Source organism: Natator depressus, chromosome 3 (assembly GCF_965152275.1).
Source record: "Natator depressus isolate rNatDep1 chromosome 3, rNatDep2.hap1, whole genome shotgun sequence".
Lineage (NCBI taxonomy): Eukaryota > Metazoa > Chordata > Testudines > Cheloniidae > Natator > Natator depressus.
The window spans coordinates 42,111,303-42,132,404 of NC_134236.1; the positions used below are offsets into that span (position 1 = coordinate 42,111,303).

Genomic DNA, 21,102 nt, shown 5'->3' on the forward strand with positions numbered 1-21,102 from the left:
ATCTAAAGGTTGATTCATAAAAAGAAATAAATATAGAAGAGAGTTAGAACTGGTTAAATGGAATCAAATACATACAACAATTGCAAAGTTCTTAGTTCAGGCTTGTTTCAGGCTTGATGGGATTACTGCTGATTTAAACCAATCAAGTCTCTGGAGTACAAACATCCCAGTTTGGATGCGTTGTTCAATCCTTTGTTCAGAGCTTTAGTTTCAAGCATAGTTCATCCAGAGGTCAGAAGCAGGACTGAAGACAAAATGGAGGGGTTTCCAGGGCCTTTTATATCCTCTGCCATGTGGAAGGACCCCTTTGTTCTTACTGTGGAAAATCACAGCAGCAAGATGGAGTTTGGAGTCACATGGGCAAGTCACATGTCCAGGCATGACTCAGTTTGCAGGCAGCAGCCATTGCTCACATGCTACCTTGAATGTGCTACCTTGGTCTCAGGAAGGCTCCTCAGATGTGGATTGGAGTCTCCCAAGGTCCATTGTCACTCAAATGTTTCTTGACTGGGCACTTACTCAGAATAGTCCTTTCTCAAGAAGCTGACCAAATGCTTCACTGATGCTACTTAGAATCAAACACATTGAGATACAAGTACATAGCCAATATTCATAACTTCAAATACAAAAATGATACCCACATACAGACAGCATAATCATAACCAGCAAATTACAACCTTTTCATAGACACCTTACTTGACCTCCTTTGTACAAGATTTGGTGCAACTATAGGACCTTGGTTGCAACAGTGATCTATACCGTCACAGTTATGTCAATAACATCACACCACATTTTTAATGTTTGTTTTTTGGATACAGCGTACAGGCTAAGAATTAGATCCAATGTTCTTTTTGGAAGCTGTATACCCTCCCTTATAAACTTCTTCCTTGTATTGCTTATATTGGCTTACTTAAATAGTACCAAGTACTACACTTCAGTACTGCATAAGGACAAGCAAAAAGCCATCTTGGAATCCATATACTGAGGAAACCACTGGAAGAGTGTAGGGATATTCATGAAAATTTGGATCCTGGTTTTGTCTGAAAACCAGCAGTTCCGTCAAAGACTGAATCCTTGGCAGGGCTGGCTCCAGGCACCAGCGAAGGAAGCAGGTGCCTGGGGCGGCCAATAAAAAGGGGCCGCACTCCGTCCGTCATCGGGGCGGCACGTCCAGGTCTTTGGCGGCAATTCGGCGGCGGGCCCTGCAGTCTCTCTCTTCCTCTTCGGCGGCAGCTCAACCAGGCTTGGTTTTTTTGTTTTTTCCTTTCCTTTCCAAGCGGCAAAAAAGCTGGAGCCGGCCCTGATCTATGGGAAAATATCTACTTGATAAAATAGGAAGGATAACCATTAATAAGTATAGACTTAGGATTGCATTTTATGTTTTGTTTTATATGTGTAACCAGATCTGTTTCCACTCATTTTCCTTTCTCAGTGTATCTGAAGTCTTAATCTGTTAATAAACTTAAGATTGTTTTCGCTGTAAATATATTTCAGTGCTGTAATGTTATAAAGGACCTGATCCTGAGCTGTACCACTCAAGCTATGTGTACTCTCTCTCTTTTTGGAAATGGCTTACCTGGTAATAACCTTCACAGTCTATATCAGGGATCGGCAATCTTCAGCATGCGGCCCGCCAGAGCAAGCCCCCTGGCGGGGTGGGCCAGGCCGGTTTGTTTACCTGCCGCATCCGCAGGTTCAGCTGATCGCGGCTCCCACTGGCTCTGGTTCGCCGTTCCGGGCCAATGGGGGCTGCAGGAAGCAGCACAGGCCATGGGATGTGCTGGCTGCGGCTTCTCACAGCCCCCATTGGCCTGGAACGGCAAACTGCGGCCAGTGGGAGCCGCGATTGGCCGAACCTGCGGACACAGCAGGTAAACAAACTGGACCGGCCTGCCAGGGGGCTTACCGATCCCTGGTCTAGACACAGGGGCTGGATACTGCAGGGAGCACCCTAAGGGGGTTGGTGCGTACTCAGCACTAGCCTGCACAGAGAGGGCTAGGTCTGCGAACACTGGAAGGCAATGCTGGGGGGGGGGGGGTGCGGGGTCCAGAGGCTGTTGGGTTTAGGGAGCAGAACCACAACAGGCAAAGACAAGACTGTTTCACACTAAGGGCAAGTAGTGACTAGATGCCTCAGAAATCTGGGTAGTTCTGGGGAGCATCACAAGCCCATGGCAACTTTTCTTTAGAACTTCTAACTTAGGCCTGTTTCAGAGTAGCAGCCGTGTTAGTCTGTATTCAGAGTAGCAGTCGTGTTAGTCTGGAAAATACAGTGAGGAGATTTATATACACACAGACCATGAAAAAATACACATTGTAAGGAGAGTGATCACTTAAGATGGGCTATTACCAGCAGGAGAGTGGGGTGGAAGGTAGAGAAAACCTTTTGAAGTGATAGTCAAGGTGGGCCATTTCAACAAGAACTTCTGAGGAACAGGTGGGGCGGGTGGGGGGGCAGGAATAAACAAAGGGAAATAGTTTTACTTAGTATAATGACTCACAGGCGGGGGGGGGAGGAATAAACAAGAGGAAATAGTTTTACTTAGTATAATGATTCAACGTGAGTCATTATACTAAGTAAAACTATTTCCCCTTGTTTATTCCTCCCCTCTTTGCCCCCACTGTTCCTCAGACGTTCTTGTTAACTCCTGGAAATGTGCTGGAAATGGCCCACCTTATCACTTCAAAAGGTTTTCTCTCCCCCCACCCCACCCTCCTGCTGGTAATAGCTCATCTTAAGTGATCACTCTCCTTACAATGTGTATTTTTTCATGGTCTGTGTGTATATAAATCTCCTCACTGTACTTTCCACTTTATGCATTCGATGAAGTGAGCTGTAGCTCACAAAAGCTTATGCTCAAATAAATTGGTTAGTCTCTAAGGTGCCACAAGTACTCCTTTTCTTTTAACTTAGGCCTGTTACTCTTTCTAGTTATTTCTTGTTACTGTCAGATGGGGTGTGCATGTTAACAATATTCATTTCTGTCTACCTCTTTCTCAATTGTTTCTGCTTGTTGCTGTCTTCTTTAATTTTCCTGACAAAGCCCTGTCAATTCCAAGAATTCAGATCCATTTCTATTGCTTATATTATGCTGATGGTGGGAACTCTAGATTCTTGCTAAACTTAAAACACAATTCTTGGATTTATTGCTCACTTACCATGTTTTGTACTGGTTTGGAACAAAATTAAAAATAGTGAAATTAGGTCCAAAGTTGTGTTTGTTAATTGACTTGTCAGTGCTTTTGGGAGGGGAGAGAGTGAATGAAGCAATTCCCTAACCTTCCTATGTTTCCTTGATAAAACTTTAGGATGATACTGAATTCTTCTATTGGGCTGATTTTAACCCCTAGTCCAGGAGCAGGACTATTGTTCCTATATCTCAATCATCCACCCTTTATCTCTCTTGTCTATTTAAATTCTAAGTTCTTCAGGCCAAGGACTGTCTACTATTCTCCTTGTACAGCACCTAGCACACTGGGGCACCATTTTTCATTGGCCCATAGGCACTACCATAATACAAATAATAATTCATAATGAAGTGTAAATGAGCACCCAAGGTGCACGGCAGTGGTGAATTAGGCCCTTGATCTCCATGTTGTAAGCCTCAGATCATCTTGTGCACTGACAAAAACAAGAAGGAGTCCGGTGGCACTTTAAAGACTAACAGATTATGCGCAGTTTGTCCACTGACATCCTTCCCTACTGTATGATTAAAACTGGAGTGGTAGTTCAGCTTTGTTGCTCATTAAGAGTTGACACTCAAAACATGAAACTGAGACAAAGCAATCAATTACAATCAGCTAATTTTAACTATAAAATCAGAGGTTGTTTCTGTTTCTATATATTGCTTTGGCCTTTTGCACTAAAGGGACAGAGTTTTGTAACTATAGAATGTGACTTCTGATCACCTGATTTGATAGTTTCACATCTCTAATTATTTGTTTCTGCTCTTCTCGGGAAGCAGCAAAAAGAAGTTAAAGTTGAGCAGCAGGCTCTGTAAAGGAGGAGGATAAAAAATAAGGGAAAAACCTTGGGTGAACTGTAAGTTACAATTTTTGACTATCTTCCTATGTGAACGTATCATTAACACTTTATGTGACTATTGCAGCATTTAGATTTATGATTGTAACAAAACATCTTTAAAATACTGCGCTTTAATATGTTACTGGCCATTTTAATATTTGCTACAGAGTACAAACCAACACTAACTCAGAAAGAAAAGACCCATATCTTTGATTTAACATGCATATTTAACTTAATTTTTCAAAATCTCTAGCTAGGAAATTAAGATTTTAAAAATAATACAACCTGTTTACAAAAATTAGGCCAAATCCTTCCCTGGTGTGATTGTATTGAAGGCAGTACAGATACACCAGAGATGAATTTGGCCCAAAAGTTTAAATTGTTTTCCCTTGTCTTAGTACTCCTTGTTTCATAGGTATTTCTGGAAATGTTAGCTGTACATGACTATTTAGAAATTGTATTTGTTGGATGCAAGGCTTTAAAAACGCACCTTGCAAATTATAGGGTAAATACATTGTGAACAAGTCTACCTTCTGCATTGTTTTTAACTGAAAGGTGTACTAAAAATTACAGGTGTGCCATAATAAATCCATGCTATTTTGCTTTAATCTATTATAGTAATAAGGTGTGTGATGTGCACTGATATAAATGAAAGCTACTGAATTCCAGTCACTCTAATGTGTTTCTGAGTTAGGAGAGGAATTTTGCAAAGAGCAAGAAAGCACAAGAAAGGAAGAAACATAAGCAGGGGGTAAAAGACAGGCAGCAGTGTAATTCTTTGAAAGTACTTCTCTTGTCTACTATGGTACTGCAGAATAATTAATACCTAGGTCTTACACAGAGCTTTTTATCCATTAATCCTTAAGGTGCTTTGCCAACAAGGGTAAGTACTAGGAAGAAACTTAATTACAAATTACAAAGTGAATTACAAATTAGTTACAAATTAGGTGAATTACAAATTACAAAGTGTACCAGCTGAATTATTTCAGTAACTATTAACTGAATAAAACGAGAATGTTATCCTCATTTCTTGAGACATTTCAACCTGGACTTGGAAAAGCTCTGGAGTACACAGTGCAGGGACAAATGCTGAAGTGTCAGGGGCAGAGAAAAATTGGCTGAACTGGGGGCCAATTTGCAGTCAGTGCGAAAGGAAGAGAATAGATGCCAGTGAGATACCAACTGTGTTGCAGATATTTAAATGACTAAATCGATTGGGATTAAATGTACTTTATACTGCTGTATTAGGGTGTTCCTAATTAAATACCTTTGTTGAATCATATTAAAGAAGTTCTGTATTAAAATCACAAATGAGTGTGATTCCCCACAGTTTAAATTCCAGGGTATTACTAATTAAGAGGTCTCTTGGTTTTTGGTACTGTTTCTCTCTCTCTATGTATGAAACTTGCAAGCTGCTAATTGTGTTAGTACATTCTAAGACAGAGTCTGTTCTCAAAGCAGTTCTTTGTAACAACAACTACTCACACAGAGAGAGACTCAAAGCAATACTTTGTAACAACAGAAACAGCACCAAGAGGCTCCCCGCCCTTTTGTTGTATTCCTCTTGCTTTGTTAACAATTGTGATTAAAATAGAGATAGAGGATGTATGTGGATGGATGCTTGGTGTGGATAATAACTGAATGATCAAGGAGGTGCCAGCCTAAGAATCCAGTGTCGATCGGCTGAAGAAGGCGTCAAGTGGAAATAACCAGAGGACCCCCGGAAGGGCAGACTGGAATCCACCCAACAGCCTCAAGAATGGGAGAACCAAAGAACAAGATAACAATTAGCAGCACAATGACAGGTTTCAGAGTAACAGCCGTGTTAGTCTGTATTCGCAAAAAGAAACGGAGTACTTGTGGCACCTTAGAGACTAACCAATTTATTTGAGCATAAGCTTTCCTGAGCTACAGCTCACTTCATCGGATTTTCCACTGAATGCATCCGATGAAGTGAGCTGTAGCTCAGGAAAGCTTATGCTCAAATAAATTAGTTAGTCTCTAAGGTGCCACAAGTACTCCTTTTCATCTAGCAGCACGGAGCCATCAGGAATGTGCTATTTGCTGATTGATTCAGCAACAGCATGATGCAGCAATTCCCATAGACTGGCATAGGAAGAAATTCCTATAAAAATGGACTCTAGAAAGTGAGAACTTTAAGGGGGTCTGATTCTGCAAACCAACTTCCAGGAGCATCAGATGAGCATCTGGAAAGGCCCTGCTCCCTCCTCATGTCCAGGCCACCTGGCCAGTGGCTTGGCATGAGCAACTCTAAGGCTGGTAACTACGATAACAACCTTACAGAACCTCTGTGTGTGTGTGTGTGTGTGTTTGTGTGAATAAATATGAGATTGAATGGAATGTTACAGTGATAACTAACTGCTTACTATGATTCTTTCTGTATTCACAATAAATGTGGTATTTTGCCTTTTCCTCTTTAATAAGATCCTGCTAGTTTTTATTTTATTGGTATAACACCTTGTCCTGAGGGCCAATGCCAGGTTGCTTAAGCCCCACATTTAAATAAATAAATAAAACCTAATATGGTAGAAATCTTGAGAATTAAATAAACAAACACACAAAAAAAGCAGGAACCCAAAGGCTGCAGCATTGGGCTAGGGCAGAACTGCAAAGCAAACTTACACGTCACTAACCAGGACTTGCCCCACTCCCCCCGCTGGTGCTCAGCCCGTGTGAGCCGCTGTCAGCAGCAAACATCAGATGGTGGCGCCCCAGGCAACAGCGAGACGCGAACTCCCGGAGAAGAAAAGCTGGGGGATGGGCAGACAGGGAAAGGAGCTGGGGAGGGGGGCTAGATAACTGGAAGAAATGCAAGCTGGGGGATGCTGTTCCAAACATCCCCCGCATTAGGCAGGCGTGAGGATCGCAAAGCTTCCCGACCTCCTGTCTCCGGACACCAGCTGGTCCGGGCTCTTCCCCACGCCGGTTAATTTATTCTCTTCCTCCCTTCCCAACAAACCCCAAGCATCTTACTTCTTGTCCTTCCCCGATTCCCTCCACAACCCTAATCCCCACCGATTTCCCTGGACACCCCTGGCTCCTACTGCCCCCCCCCCCGCCCCCGCGAGGGAAATCACTCGACTGTTCTCCCCGAGAAATGCCCCACACCAAGTTGCACAAAACGTGGCAGCCCTGATAAAATAACATGGCATGGTATAACAACACACCACAGTGCGGGCACATACGAGACAGCCAACCCACGTGTGTGACACACGATTTCTGTGCAGGACGCACACACGTCCTGCCCCACAGCGGGGTCTTGGAGGGGTCTGTCCCTCGGCTCCAGCTCCCACGTGTCTCCACAGCTCAGTGGTTCTCGCTGCGGCTGCCCATGACAACACACTCCACCGTGCAGTGTTTTGTCAGGACTCCGTGCTGGGCGGGGGATGATCGCCCTTTCCCTCAGTGCGACACGAAACTGGGCAGAGCCTGGCCTGACCCCCCGGCGCTGCGGAATTATGCTCCAAGCCGAGGGGAGCGCCAGGGCGGGGTATTTGCTGCGCTCCCCTCCCCCCGCCGGGGGGGGGAGCGATGGTTTACGTCAGCCAGACGCAAAGGGTGGGACCGGAGCAGCTGCACATTATCCCGTATGCGGGTGTGCCCCTTTGCAGCAGCAGGGAGCCGGGGCTCAAGGCTGCTTCACTTCCTTTCCAGCTGCCTCTGCGAAGGCAGAAGCAGCAGCAGCAGCAGCAGCCCGGACTTCACTGTTATGCAGTCGGCTGATCGCTGTGTGTTGAGCGCATGACAGGAAAGCAGAGAGGCCGCGGGGAGAAAGCTCACAGCCCGCAGGAGGCCTGCGTGCTGCTGAAGCAGACCAGCCAGTAAGTAGCAAGCAAAGGGTGCCGGGTGGAGAAGGGGTTTATTAACTATCGCGCTCGCTTTGCTGAATGTTAAGGGTGGGCCTCGGAGAACCCGCACGTGGTTATTTCGTTGTGGTTGTTTCCCCCTCCTGAACTGATTCATTCGCAGATACTTTCTGTGTGTTGTATTGTTTCCTCTTCTGAGGAGGAAATGGGGATCAGACAGCGCTGATAACCGCTGGTTTCGGTTAAATGCTCAGGAAAGCCTCTATCTTGGAAGTATGATGGCATTGCGTGAAGTCAGGGGAGTTCTGAATGTAGTTGGGGTGAGTGTGTTTTGTTTTGTTTTTTTGTGGGGAGTTTAGAGAGGAAATGTTCTTGGGGCTCTCTCTTCACACCAATGTATCTATGCTTATGTAAGCGGGGGAATAGTCCCACTATTGTAGGGAACTTTCCTGGCTTCTGCATTACCCCGGTGAAGTGGGCTAGCGAAAGGATCTGAGTCCTCGCTCCCACTTCCTTTACCCAGAGGCCTCCCTGCCCTTGAGGACTCCCCTTCCACTCTCCTCTCTGGCAGAGGCCTCATAACCCCAACAAGGCTGGGCCCAGGATTCCTGGGGGGCTCGACCCCCAACCCTGCTGTGGTCACCTAGGACAGGGGCTAGGGTGTTCCCACTCCGGGGTACACTCTCTCTCTGCACTGGGCACTTCTCTGACCCACTGACCATTATATACAAATTAAAGCAAATGCAAGTTATTTAATCAAGAATTAATTTTAAAAAGAATAAGGAAAAATGGGAAAGGTTAAAGGAACGTATCAACCCGCTCTGTGGCAGGGAACATCACAAACAATGTCTCTAGAATGTCAGGGCAGCTCACAGTCTGTTTCTTGTAAGTCCCAGGCCTTCTTCTCAGGCCCTGGCTGTGCTGCAGGGATGCTGTGGGTTGGACACTTGCTCTGGTGGTGGCCACATGTTCTCAGACTCTAAGTGGTAGGATCCTCTTTCCCCATGTTGCCCCCACCCTGTCGGGGTTATGATCCAAGCCTGGCCTGCAGAGCCTCTTGGCTGAGGCGTCTCCCTGTGCTGGGCCCGCTGCCCAGGGTCCCCCTCGCTCTCCCCAGCTGCTCACCGCACCCAGCTCCGGACTGCTCCAGCCCCAGCTCCACCACTCTGTCTCAGCGCTGCTGCTGCTCTGCCTCCAGCTCCCTGAGCTGCTTCTTTGGCCCCTCTGGCTCTGGTTGCTGCAGCTCTGCTCCCAGGACAAGTCTGCTCTCTCTGGGCTGCTTTTCTGGTCCCTCCGGATCTGGCACAGCTCTGCTCCCCAGCTTAGCTTGGGTCCCTGCTTTCTCCTTAGCTCGGCCCCACTCTGTCTGACCCAGGCAATTCCAGCTCACGCGGACGGGACCTCCCTGTCCTCCTGACTCTCTGATTAGCCTGCCCGCCCTGTCATTCAGGCTGACTGGAGCATTGGCCTCTCCCCATTGTTCCTGGGAACTATCAGTCTTAAGGTCCTGGTTTCCCATAGACCCTTCCCCTTTTAGTACTGGGAGCTAGCCAATCAAAACACCCCCACTGAATGTTAGTAAGGGGGCAACAGTCCCCTTACACTTACGTTAACGGACCTGATTCTCTACTTGCTTTCATGTTGCATAGTTGTATACATCTGTGCAGAGAGAGTGTAATATTGTATCAAATGAGGATCACTAACTCCCACTTGTGCAAGATGCAAAGCAGTGGGATTGCTCTGGTGTAAATGATGATAAGCAACATTCCTTTGCTCTGTAGCTATGAGGATATTGTCCCCCTTTTCTGTGATTTATTATATTGGGGAGCAGGGAGGGAGAGCATTTTCACAGAATCTTCTTATTTGTTATTAACGATCCATATGGCCTCCTCTTCTGCATCCCCCCCCCCCCCCCAAACTGTGTTAAATTAGATATTCTTTTGGCAGTTCTTCCCATGGCCATATTTGACAGGATGTGCTGTGTCCAGTGGTGGTGGACTGCTGACTCCACTCTGATGCATCAGCAAAATGAACTGGTGATTTATGATATTTTTTTAAACAAAAAAGTTCAGCATATTTAAACCACTTCATGTTGAGGAAGTTTTAATGTAACTTTATACCCTCAAGTTTGAAAATTCTGGACTATATAGTTAATAATGATATTACTGTGATGCTGGGGGAGACAATAGAGAGGTTGTTTCTCTATGTCCTATCCTGTTAGTTAGCTTCAGGAATAAATGACGTTTTGGAAAGTGGTCTAATTCTGTTCAGAAATTGACTGTACAGTTCTGTTCACCAGATGATCTGCAAGCCCCTTGCTCATGTAAATAGTCTCATTTACTAGCATAAGGTGTTGTCAAATTGTGCCTTGTTTTTTTTGGTGTCTGATACTACAAATTGCAAACAAAACAACATGCACACCTCTGATCCTGCATACATAATTAAAACAACTCACAGAAGAAAGAACTATGAAGCAGGGCATGCTCTTTTTTTTTTTTTTTTTTTTTTTTAATTTTACAACTTTGAAAAGTTGTATTTATTTTTCACAACATAGGACTTAATAGAGAAAAAGACTGTAAAAGCTTCGCATTATAACGGACAAAAAGTACATTCTTTTTTGTTTCAAAGGTCTGTTAATATGCCCATGGTAGTTGTTGCTCTTTGCACTTGAATTGTGAACCTTGTTAAAAGTAATAAACATTGGTCATATAACAATTGCCAAGTATTCTGTAAGGAACTGGCAGATAAACTGTCGAATTATTTTAACAGTGTGTTGACAATATTGACAGTTGAGATGTTTTGCTAATGCTACTAGGTCTTCCTGAGGAATGATTTTGAAAGGCAACAGAAGACTTGAAGATTTAAAAAAAAAAAAAAAATTTATTCTATGTATGTAGAAGTAACAAGAAGGGAAGAAAGACCAGGAAGGACAAACTCTTTACTGTAGTGAAACTAGCGAGCTTTCATAAATGACTTTTTCAAGAATGGCTGTGCCTGTGTTTTATTTATTTATATTATATGTGTGTGTGCGCGCACACACACACACAGAGCCGTTCTTTACAAGTCTCCTTTCTTCTTCTTTTTTAAATTTCAGATGGGTACCTGCTGTATGTAATGGCACAGGCTCAGCAGCCTTAAAATAGACCAACGTGTGAATAAGGTGCTTCAGACTCCCTCCTGATATTTCGAAGTATAGAAGAAAGAAATGAATCTTGCAAATGATGGTGCAATGTCCAGAGCCATATTTGACTGGGACTATGTTCTGTGGGAAGTTCGTTTGACATTACTAGCAGCTGGTTTTTTCATCTACCTGGGAGTATTTCTTCTAGCTCACTGGCTGTCCTCATGGATCAGTGCCACTTATTGTGTTTTGTCAGCAAAGGAGAAGGTCTTCTGGAATATGACTATCACACGTGGCGTGTTTGGAGTTCAGAGTTGTGTAGCTGGGTTGTGGGCCATGCTTGTAGATCCAGTTTTTCAAGCTGACAAAGTGTATTCACAGCAAAAGTGGAGCTGGTTTAATTGCTTAATAGCCTCTGGCTTCTTTTTGCTTGAAAATGTAGGCGTTCATCTGAATAATATTGTTTTCAAGACGTTTGATGGGTTCTTGGTAGTTCATCATTTACTGGCCCTTGGTGGCTTTCTTGGGCTGATAACAAACATAAAATCTGGACACTATCTACCCCTGATTGGACTGCTACTTGAGATGAGCACTCCTTCAACCTGCTTCTCCTGGGTACTTTTAAAGGTAAGAACTTGCTAATGATTTTGTGTTAATTACTGGTGGTAGAAGTTTCCTTTAAAAATGTTGCCCCTTCACTCCCCTCCCCATGAATATATATATCTGCAAACAAATAAATAATGGCCTCCAAATTTGGAGATGAGTTCTGCGATCAAGGTAGATTTTTTTTTTTTTTTTTCCTTCCAAACTGGAAATGAATTGACCAAGAGAATCCTTAATTAGAACACCCTGAAAATAGTTAACTAGTGTAAAACAAACATTTTTTTGTTTTCCCTATTTCACAACAAAGAAACAAAATGTAAGAGATTTAAAAAAAATAGTTTTCTGACTCACTTGTTGGGATCTTGTGCATAGGACCAAAAATTAGATGATTAAATTCTAATTTTAGAAGGCTTTTTATTACGTCTAAATAGTAACGTGAGAGTGGCTCATCAGGTCCAACAATCATGATATAGGCCATTAAATTACTGCTGGAGGATAAAGATGTGTGCTCACACATGAGTGTTTATGTATGTTCTATATCCTCTGTGGATGTGGGGAAGGGAGAATAGACTAGAAGAGATCTGCCATGCTTGTAGGGAAAGAAGAAAACAGCCCTGCTTCCCAAGCCTTAATCAGTTCCAAAGGGTATGTCTTAGTGGTTTAAACTTCAGTTCTAAAATATTTGGATTCTTTAAAACTGCAGCTCGCCTCAGCCCTTCTGAGGTGCTTTTGATAAAAACTTAAAAAAAACGCAGAGGTACTTTTTGTGCATATAGATGCTAGAGCAGGCAGAGAGTCATCGTTTGCCTAAGTGGTGGTAGCCAAAATTCCCAGACCCTACTAGCCCCCACTGCAATATTGTGACATGTGCTTTGTTTGGATACTTCATGAAATGGTTTATGGAGGAAGACAATGTGCATGTAAGTGATGCTGTATGCCCATCAATGTTCCCTCTAATTTTTTTTATATCCATGTACGGAATTAATTTTGTTATGTGCACGAATATGGAGGTGATGTGTGGCAGGGGTGGGGCCGAGGGGTTTGGAGTGTGGGAGGGGGCTCAGGGTTGGGGTGTGGTGTGGGTGGGCCGGGATGAGGGGTTTGGGGTGCAGGAGGGGGCTCAGGGCTAGGGCAGAGGGTTGGGCTTGGCGTGCAGGGGGGTGAGGGCTCTTGTTGGGGGTGCAGGCTCCGGGGGGGCCGGGGATGAGGGGTTCAGTGGGAGGGGGCTCAGGACTGGGGCAGAGAATTGGGGTGGGGGGGTGCAGGCTCCGGGGGGTGGGGCTGGGGATGAGGAGTTTGGGGTGCAGGCTGCCTCGGGGCTGCGGCCAGAGGACCCCCCTCCCCCAGCCCTCTCTACACCTGCCGCAGCCCTGGGACTGGGGCTAGAGGACTCCCCCAGGCCCTCTCCCTGCCAGCAGCAGCTCTGGGGCCGAGGCCCACGGCAGCCCTGTATACCCCAACTTGCTCCCCTTGTTATACCAATAAAATAAAAACCAGCAGGATCTTATGAAAGGGAAAAAGGCAAAATACCACATTTATTGTGAATACAGAAAGAATCATAGTAAGCAGTTAGTTATAGCTATAACATTCCATTCAATCTCATATTTACACACACACGCACACACACACACACGTTACCAGCCTTAGAGTTGCTCACGCCAGGCCACTGGCCAGGTGGCCTGGACATGAGGAGGGAGCAGGGCCTTGTCAGATGCTCCTGGAAGTTGGTTTGCAGAATCGGACCCCAAAGTTCTCACTATCTAGAGTCCATTTTTATAGGAATTTCTTCCTATGCTAGTCTATGGGAATTGCTTCATCATGCTGTTAGCACATTCCTGACGGCTCCGTGCTGCTAGATGTTATCTTGTTCTTTGGTTCTCCCATTCTTGAGGCTGTTGGGTGGATTCCAGTCTGCCCTCCGGGGGTCCTTTGGTTATTTCCACTTGACGCCTTCTTCAGCCGATGGACACTGGATTCTTAGGCTGGCACCTCCCTGATCATTTAGTTATTATCCACACCAAGCATCCATCCACATACATCCTCTATCTCTATTTTAATCACAATTGTTAATACAACAAAAGGGCGGGGAGTCTCTGGGTGCTGTTTCTGTTGTTAGAGTATTGCTTTGAGTCTCTGTGAATTGCTTTGAGAACAGACTCTGTCTTAGAATGTACTAACGCAATTAGCAGCTTACAAGTTTCACACACACAGGGAGAGAAACAGTACCAAAAACCAAGAGACCTCTTAATTAGTAATACCCTGGAATTTAAACTATGGGGAATCAAACTCATTTGTGATTTTAATACAGAACTTCTTTAATATGATCCAACACCCTCCCCGCCCATCCCCTACCTCTCTCCTCTTCAGGCCCCTGTGGCTGCGCGCCTGGGTGACCCTTTATAGTCTGCCACGCAGCTTAGAGGGAGCTTAGATGCCCGTAGTTTATGAAATGGTTTATAATTCTTGTGGGCAAAAGATTGCACATTTATATAGCACCTCTTAGCACTCCAGAGGAAAATGATTGAGAATATATGTGTATGTCTGTTTGCATCTAACACAACAGGAAAGCTAAATATGTCTTATTTATAGAAAACACTGACTGCCTTATCTTGAAGCAGCAATCTCATTTCTCTTTGTTTGTTGTCTTTTCCAGATTGGCTGGTCTAATACCCTTTTTTGGAAGGCAAACCAGTGGGTAATGATCCACCTTTTTCACTGTCGCATGATCCTTACTTATCACATGTGGTGGGTGTGCGTTTCCAATTGGAATGATGTGGTGGAAAATATGGGACTTCCATATTTTACTGTCTTTTTCATTGGATTATGTGCACTTACAATAGTACTTAACCCATACTGGACATACAAAAAGACTCAGCAGCTCCTCAGGCCAGTTGACTGGAACTTTTCAAAGACAGCAGTGAAAAATGGATCTTCTGGAAAATTAAATGGTGAAACAGGTGAAAAGAAGAGGCTATAATGCTGCAACAGATATTATGGTAACAGTAAAATAAGGCCAGAAGAACATGGGGCAGGTTTACTGCTGAGTGCATGAAAATAGAATTACTTACAAGACGTTTATAAACATATTGATCAGTTGGTAGATTGATATCCATATTCTATACTCATTTATTAAAAGTGTTTAAAATTGTTGCTTTATTTATATATATATATATATAATATAAATAACAGTCAAAATCTTTAACTCAGTCAGGATTTATGCCAGCATTTTTCTCATGTTGGACAGTGCTCTGTCACTTAGCAGTGAAAAGTAAGCTTCCATTGTTCATTTTAGACTCTCCAAGTGCTTTACAAATAGCCAATTAAGCCACACAGCTCCTCCTTGAGGGAGATTAGCATTAATCCCACTGAATATGCATGGGAGATATTGATAGTAACTTGTCCAAAGTTAAATTGCTAGTCAGTGGCAAAAGTAGGACTAGAATGCAGAACACCTGGCTCCCAGACCCATGCTTTTACCATTAGCCCATAAAATTCTATAATGAATTCTCCATCATTTGAAGTCCTTTAAATCAAAACTAGATATCTTTCTGAAAGATATGAGAGAATGCTGTAGGTCAAACAGAAGATGTGGGCTTGGTGCAGAGCTGAAATCACTGGGTGAGGTTCCATGGCCTGGGTTATGCAGGAGGAGGATCATATTGATCCCCAGGCCTTAAAAATCTATGAAAATGCAAAGTACCACAAGAGTCCATAATGAGCTGTTTGTTAGCCCAATTTCTAGTGTACAAGGGTCCATTGCACAAAATCATCCCAGCTGTCGGCACTGATTGACAACTTGGTTGGTTGGCCAGCTGACTAGAGGGAAATTGAGCTATCTTTTTCACTCGTGCAGATGTTTCCTCCAAATAAAGGATGTGGTTGTTGCCTGTTCTATGACCACACAGAGAGCTTTAATCTTCAGGAACACTCCTCTGTATGATAACACTCCTACAACATACTTTTGGCATCTTCTTTGGTTTTTTATTTAGGATCTTTATTTTCTTTACAATAAAATGGCTCATTGAGGATGATAATACTTTGCTAGCATCTGTCTAGCACAACCCTAAATCTTTCCGTGATACAAAGAAAATATTTGTTGGTTTAAGGCTAACTAGCCTTGGACAACTGGTTAAAGTAATCGTACCCAGTTACAGGCTTGATTGGACCAGTACTGGTTGAGGTTGTAGACAAGTGACTAATAGACTCTTCTGTGCAGGAGTAGCACCTAATGGCAGGAGTGATGCATTAGTTTTAACATATAAAACTGGCAAAAACAAAAATGTGCTTGGGGCAGTTCCCACAATCTGACAAGAACTCTGCTTAATTGTAAATTTATTTCCCAAAGTAACTAGCTTCTATAAGACGCATGGAAGTATTTTAGGTCAAGGCTCATTTTCCTAACCGTTTTGTATGTGGACGTGTGGGTAACATACACTGTTTTCCTAATTATAAGGGAAAAGCATAAATTAGCACATTGTATGTAGTGTAAATGAAGCATTTCACTGACGCATACCAGGTGGAATGGGGAAATACTGAATGCTCAGAATGATGTTGGGGCCCAAGCAGAAATGTATTAGGGAACACATCAAAGATCTGTTCCTGAGATATAGACCCTTTCACCTCTAGATCCTAGGTTCAGATCCAGCCCCAGTTGATGGCAATAGAGTGGTTATCTGAAGGCTGTCTAATGAACTACGTGAAATATATTTTGTGGTCTCAGTCCAGTTCCCAGTGGACAGTACTCCAAACCCCCACCTTTTTGGCAGTCTTATGAGAGAGGCCATGAAAATCAGTTACTCTGTTATCCATAGGTGTGGCCCCTCCAGATCAGAGTAAAGTCTTGTTGTTTGGGCAGCGTGGCACACATTGATCCTGTCCTGCAGATAAAGAACTGGCTGCCCTAGGGAATCCAATCAAGCACTTTTCAGGAGCAGAAAAGTCACACACAAAATGCTTGAGAAAAGAGCTGAGGATGAATCAATTCCTCATAAACAGAAAAGAAAATCTGGGACCCAAATGTGTAGAGAGGCCATACCTCACTGCCAGAGGTTTGTGTTGGGTGCTCAGCAAGTCTGGTCACTTGGGAGCAAGATGCAACATGGAGAAGACATGGAGATGAGAAGACAAAGAGGTTGGGGAATTTCTTGAAACCAGGAGACTGGAGAATTTGTAGAGGCCTAAGGACAGGAGAGAAGCACCCTCAGAAGTGGGTGAAACAGGAGATTGGGATATACTTGTAATTTTTGTAGTAGTTTGCATGGCCTTGGTTTTAGCACTTGGAGGGGCTGGGATTAGCCGTAGTGCTGGAGATTCAAAAGGATATTGGAAGGGTGTTCTCCAGTGGGATTAGGCAGCTGGATAGGTATCTCGAAGGAACTGTGTAGTTTTTTGTTTTGTTTTTTAAACAATTGGGGAAATAATAGGTTTTGTAAAACTGAGTTTATAAAACCTGTTATGAACAGAATAGCTTTTATTACACGGATATATATACAATTTTAATAGCATTTCTTTTTTAGGAAAAGGTCGAGAAAGGAAATTTTAACATAATCCTGGAGCCAGTGTAAGATGCTCAGGACAGGAACCTTGTAATATTTTATACTTCTTAAAGCATCCTGCACCTCAGTGGTATTTTATGAATAATTTTATTAACCTACCAGTGTTTGCTAACACAAAAGAGCCAGAGAGTGATGTTATGTATCTAAACTGAATTTTTATTTGGGTGGAGGAAGTGTTCTTTGGTCTTGTGAAAAATGTAGCTAGGGCATTATTTTTATTAATGTGACTTTCACCTTGATAGTGTACCTTGAGCACCGAGATATCTTGGGTGTAGTATACTTTCTTTTGCTTTATTTGAAGAGGGGCAGTGGAGAAGGAGGGAGGCTCAGAACTTGTTAAAGGAAAGGATAAAGGAAGTTCTTCTGGTCTGAATGTTGGATCATATTAAAGAAGTTCTGTATTAAAATCACAAACGAGTTTGATTCCCCATAGTTTTAATTAGTAATACCCTGGAATTTAGAGGTCTCTTGGTTTTTGGAACCGTTTCTCTCCCTCTGTGTGAAACTTGCAAGCTGCTAATTGTGTTAGTACATTCTAAGACGGAATCTGTTCTCAAAGCAATTCTTTGTAACAACAACCACTCGCACAGAGAGACTCAAAGCAATACTCTGTAACAACAGAAACAGCACCCAGAGACTCCCCACCCTTTTGTTGTATTCATCTCACTTTGTTAACAATTGTGATTTAAAATAGAGATAGAGGATGTATGTGGATGGATGCTTGGTGTGAATAATAACTGAATGATCAGGGAGGTGCCAGCCTAAGAATCCAGTGTCCATCGGCTGAAGAAGGCGTCAAGTGGAAATAACCAGACCCCCGGAGGGCAGACTGGAATCCACCCAACAGCCTCAAGAATGGGAGAACCAAAGAACAAAATAACATCTGGCAGCACAGAGCCGTCAGGAATGTGCCATCTGCTGATTGATTCAGCAACAGCATGATGAAGCAATTCCCATAGACTGGCATAGGAAGAAATTCCTGTAAAAATGGACTCTAGAAAGTGAGAACTTTGGGGTCTGATTCTGCAAACCAACTTCCAGGAGCATCAGATGAGCATCTGACAAGGCCCTGCTCCCTCCTCATGTCCAGGCCACCTGGCCAGTGGCTTGGCATGAGCAACTCTAAGGCTGGTAACTATGATAACAACCTTGCAGAACCTGTGTGTGTGTGTGTGTGTGAATAAATATGAGATTGAATGGAATGTTATAGTGATAACTAACTGCTTACTATGATTCTTTCTGTATTCACAATAAATGTGGTATTTTGCCTTTTCCCCTTTAAGATCCTGCTGGTTTTTGTTTTTATTGGTATAACATGAATCCCTCCAAAATTATAATCTCAACAAGTAACCTTAAGTGTACAAAATTACCTATCTGTACTAGCTATGCTGCCACTTGTAGGCAGTTTGGTCAGGTTTATTGCTGTTACGCGGATACATATAGATATCTCTCTTTCTTCTGGACCTAGACCAGTAGCATCTATTTTCTTTGTTTCTTTAGTTCTGAAGGATGAGATATTAATCCTGTCTAAATGCTGCTAAGACTTTATTGCTGTAGGCCCAGACTAATTGTCGTTCATTTGTAGGTTTTGCTAATGTAAAACTTAGTGTACTCCTTTAGGAGGACCTCATCACACTCCCATATGGAAAAGCTCCCATTGACTTCAGCAAGAGTTGGATCAAGCCCGTAGTATGTTGCTGCCATCACTTGCAAAATTTTTGGATAACCCTGAATGCTGGCCAGTTAATGTACACCCTTCCCCAGTTCAATGCTCTAGACTTTCTTTGCCCATGAACAGGATTAATCATTTTAGTGCTCCTTAGAGAAACAAGGTGTTTGAGGTAATACCTTTTATTGGACCAACATCAGATATTACCTCGACCACCTTGTGTCTCTAATATCCTGGGACTAACACAGCTACAACAGTAGTACTTCTTGTCAGCGCTCCATACCTTTTCAAACAGATCCAAAACACTCCAGCCACGTATCTTGTTCTGATTTCCACTCTTCTGGGCTGTGTACTTTGCATTGACTTGGTGTTGTGTTTTCTTTTCATTTGTTAAATCAGTGTTTTTGTTTTTAACTACAAACCTAGCATGATCATGCATTAAGCACATAGACATCCGTGCTGTATAGATTCCAGCCCAAACTCTCAAGCCCTCCTCTACATTGCCAACTGTATCCAAGTCCTGCAAATTTTTCTTCTTGTATAGTAATAGAAGATTTATATACCGTGCCCTCTCTTTCTATAACACTCTACTCTTGCCCTCAGGGAGACTCCCACTTGACATGGATTTAGAAGTCCGTTTAAACTGTCTTTTAAAATACTGAATGTAGTTGGGTTCATTGTACAATATAACATTTTTTTAGATGGCACTCTGTCTTTGGCTTCTTTGCATCCTTAAAAGTATTTTGTGGAATTATTATAATTTGCGTGACTCTTCCATTCACTGTTTTACTGATGAAATGTCTGCTTTTTGACTATTCAACTTTGTCCACTGGTAACCTGCAGTGATTAAATAAGCTTGCAATGTATATACACAAAATGATACATTTAGTATTTATAATGTTTTGTTACATTTGATAAGGATAACATCATGTTCAGCAATTGTGAATAACTAAAGGATAAAGGTCTTCATATTAACAATGTTTATAAAGAAACAGGTGAAAACTGCCCATTTAATGATTACAGATCATTAATATCAATGCAGGGTCAGAATGTTTTTCTTTTATAAAGGGGATTAAAAATGCAGCACTTTGACATTACTCCTTGAGTCTGTGTATTGTGTGTCCCAGCCGTGTGGTCTGTGTCTGAGTTAGACCCTACTTGAGTACCTGCATGTTAGTAACTTTACACATGTATAAGTATTTTCAGGTTTATCTTAACCGAAGAGGTCTAGTGAAATAAATTACAATTCAATGTTTAAAAGATGTACTATCCCAGCCTTTTAAAAAATAACATTAACTTGTTTTTAAAATGTTGCTTAAACGAATTGCCTTGATGCCAATCCCTCCCAGCCCCCACCCCCGAAAAAAAAACCCCTCCAGCCAAATAAAAACTGTGTGAGTGCTCTAACCACCGGCCTAAATATTATTAGGGGCACCATCACCACAACCATCTCCTCTTCTAGCTGTTTTGTGTGGGGTTAGCTTTACTCAGAGCTCATCTACTCAATTGGGCCCCACAGGTGAGATAGCTGGGGGAATGCTTATTTTGAGGATCCCGCTGGGGTTTAGGCATGAACTAGGCACCCATCTGCCTAAACTGAGATTACTGTGCCTATGTTCACTAGCAGAAACATAGACAGCTGGGGACTTGAGCAGTGGAAGCATAGGCACCCACAAGGTTAAGTGGCAGTTGAACGAGCATTCTGAGAATCTCAGTGGTGCCTAATGTGGCAGATTGCCCTGGTCTACACTAGGACTTAGGTCGAATTTAGCAGCGTTAAATCGGTGTAAACCTGCACCCGTCCACACGATGAAGCCCTTTTTTTCCGACTTAAAGGGCTCTTAAAATCCATTTCCTTACTCCACTCCTGACAAGTGGATTAGGGCTTAAATCGGCCTTGCCGGGTCGACTTTGGGGTACTGTGGACACAATTCGATGGTATTGGCCTCCGGGAGCTATCCCAGAGTACTTCATTGTGACCGCTCTGGACAGCACTCTCAACTCAGATGCACTGGCCAGGTAGACAGGAAAAGAACCGCGAACTTTTGAATCTCATTTCCTGTTTGTCCACTGTGGCAAGCTGCAGGTGACCATGCAGAGCTCATCAGCAGAGGTGACCATGATGGAGTCCTAGAATCGCAAAAGAGCTCCAGCATGGACTGAACGGGAGGTACGGGATCTGATCGCTGTATGGGGAGAGGAATCAGTGCTATCAGAACTCCGTTCCAGTTTTCGAAATGCCAAAACCTTTGTCAAAATCTCCCAGGGCATGAAGGACAGAGGCCATAACAGGGACCCGAAGC

At 43.3% G+C, this 21,102-nt stretch overlaps 1 protein-coding gene across 1 annotated transcript; it reads left to right on the plus strand.

Moving 5' to 3' along the window:
- The first annotated feature begins 7,455 nt into the window (after nucleotides 1-7,455).
- On the plus strand, nucleotides 7,456-19,880 carry LOC141984628 (protein CLN8-like). The gene is made up of 3 exons (XM_074947779.1): nucleotides 7,456-7,866; nucleotides 10,946-11,599; nucleotides 14,229-19,880. The coding sequence occupies exons 2-3, from the start codon at nucleotides 11,057-11,059 to the stop codon at nucleotides 14,550-14,552; spliced, it is 867 nt and encodes a 288-aa protein (XP_074803880.1). The 5' UTR covers nucleotides 7,456-7,866; nucleotides 10,946-11,056; the 3' UTR covers nucleotides 14,553-19,880.
- Nucleotides 19,881-21,102: the final 1,222 nt, after the last annotated feature.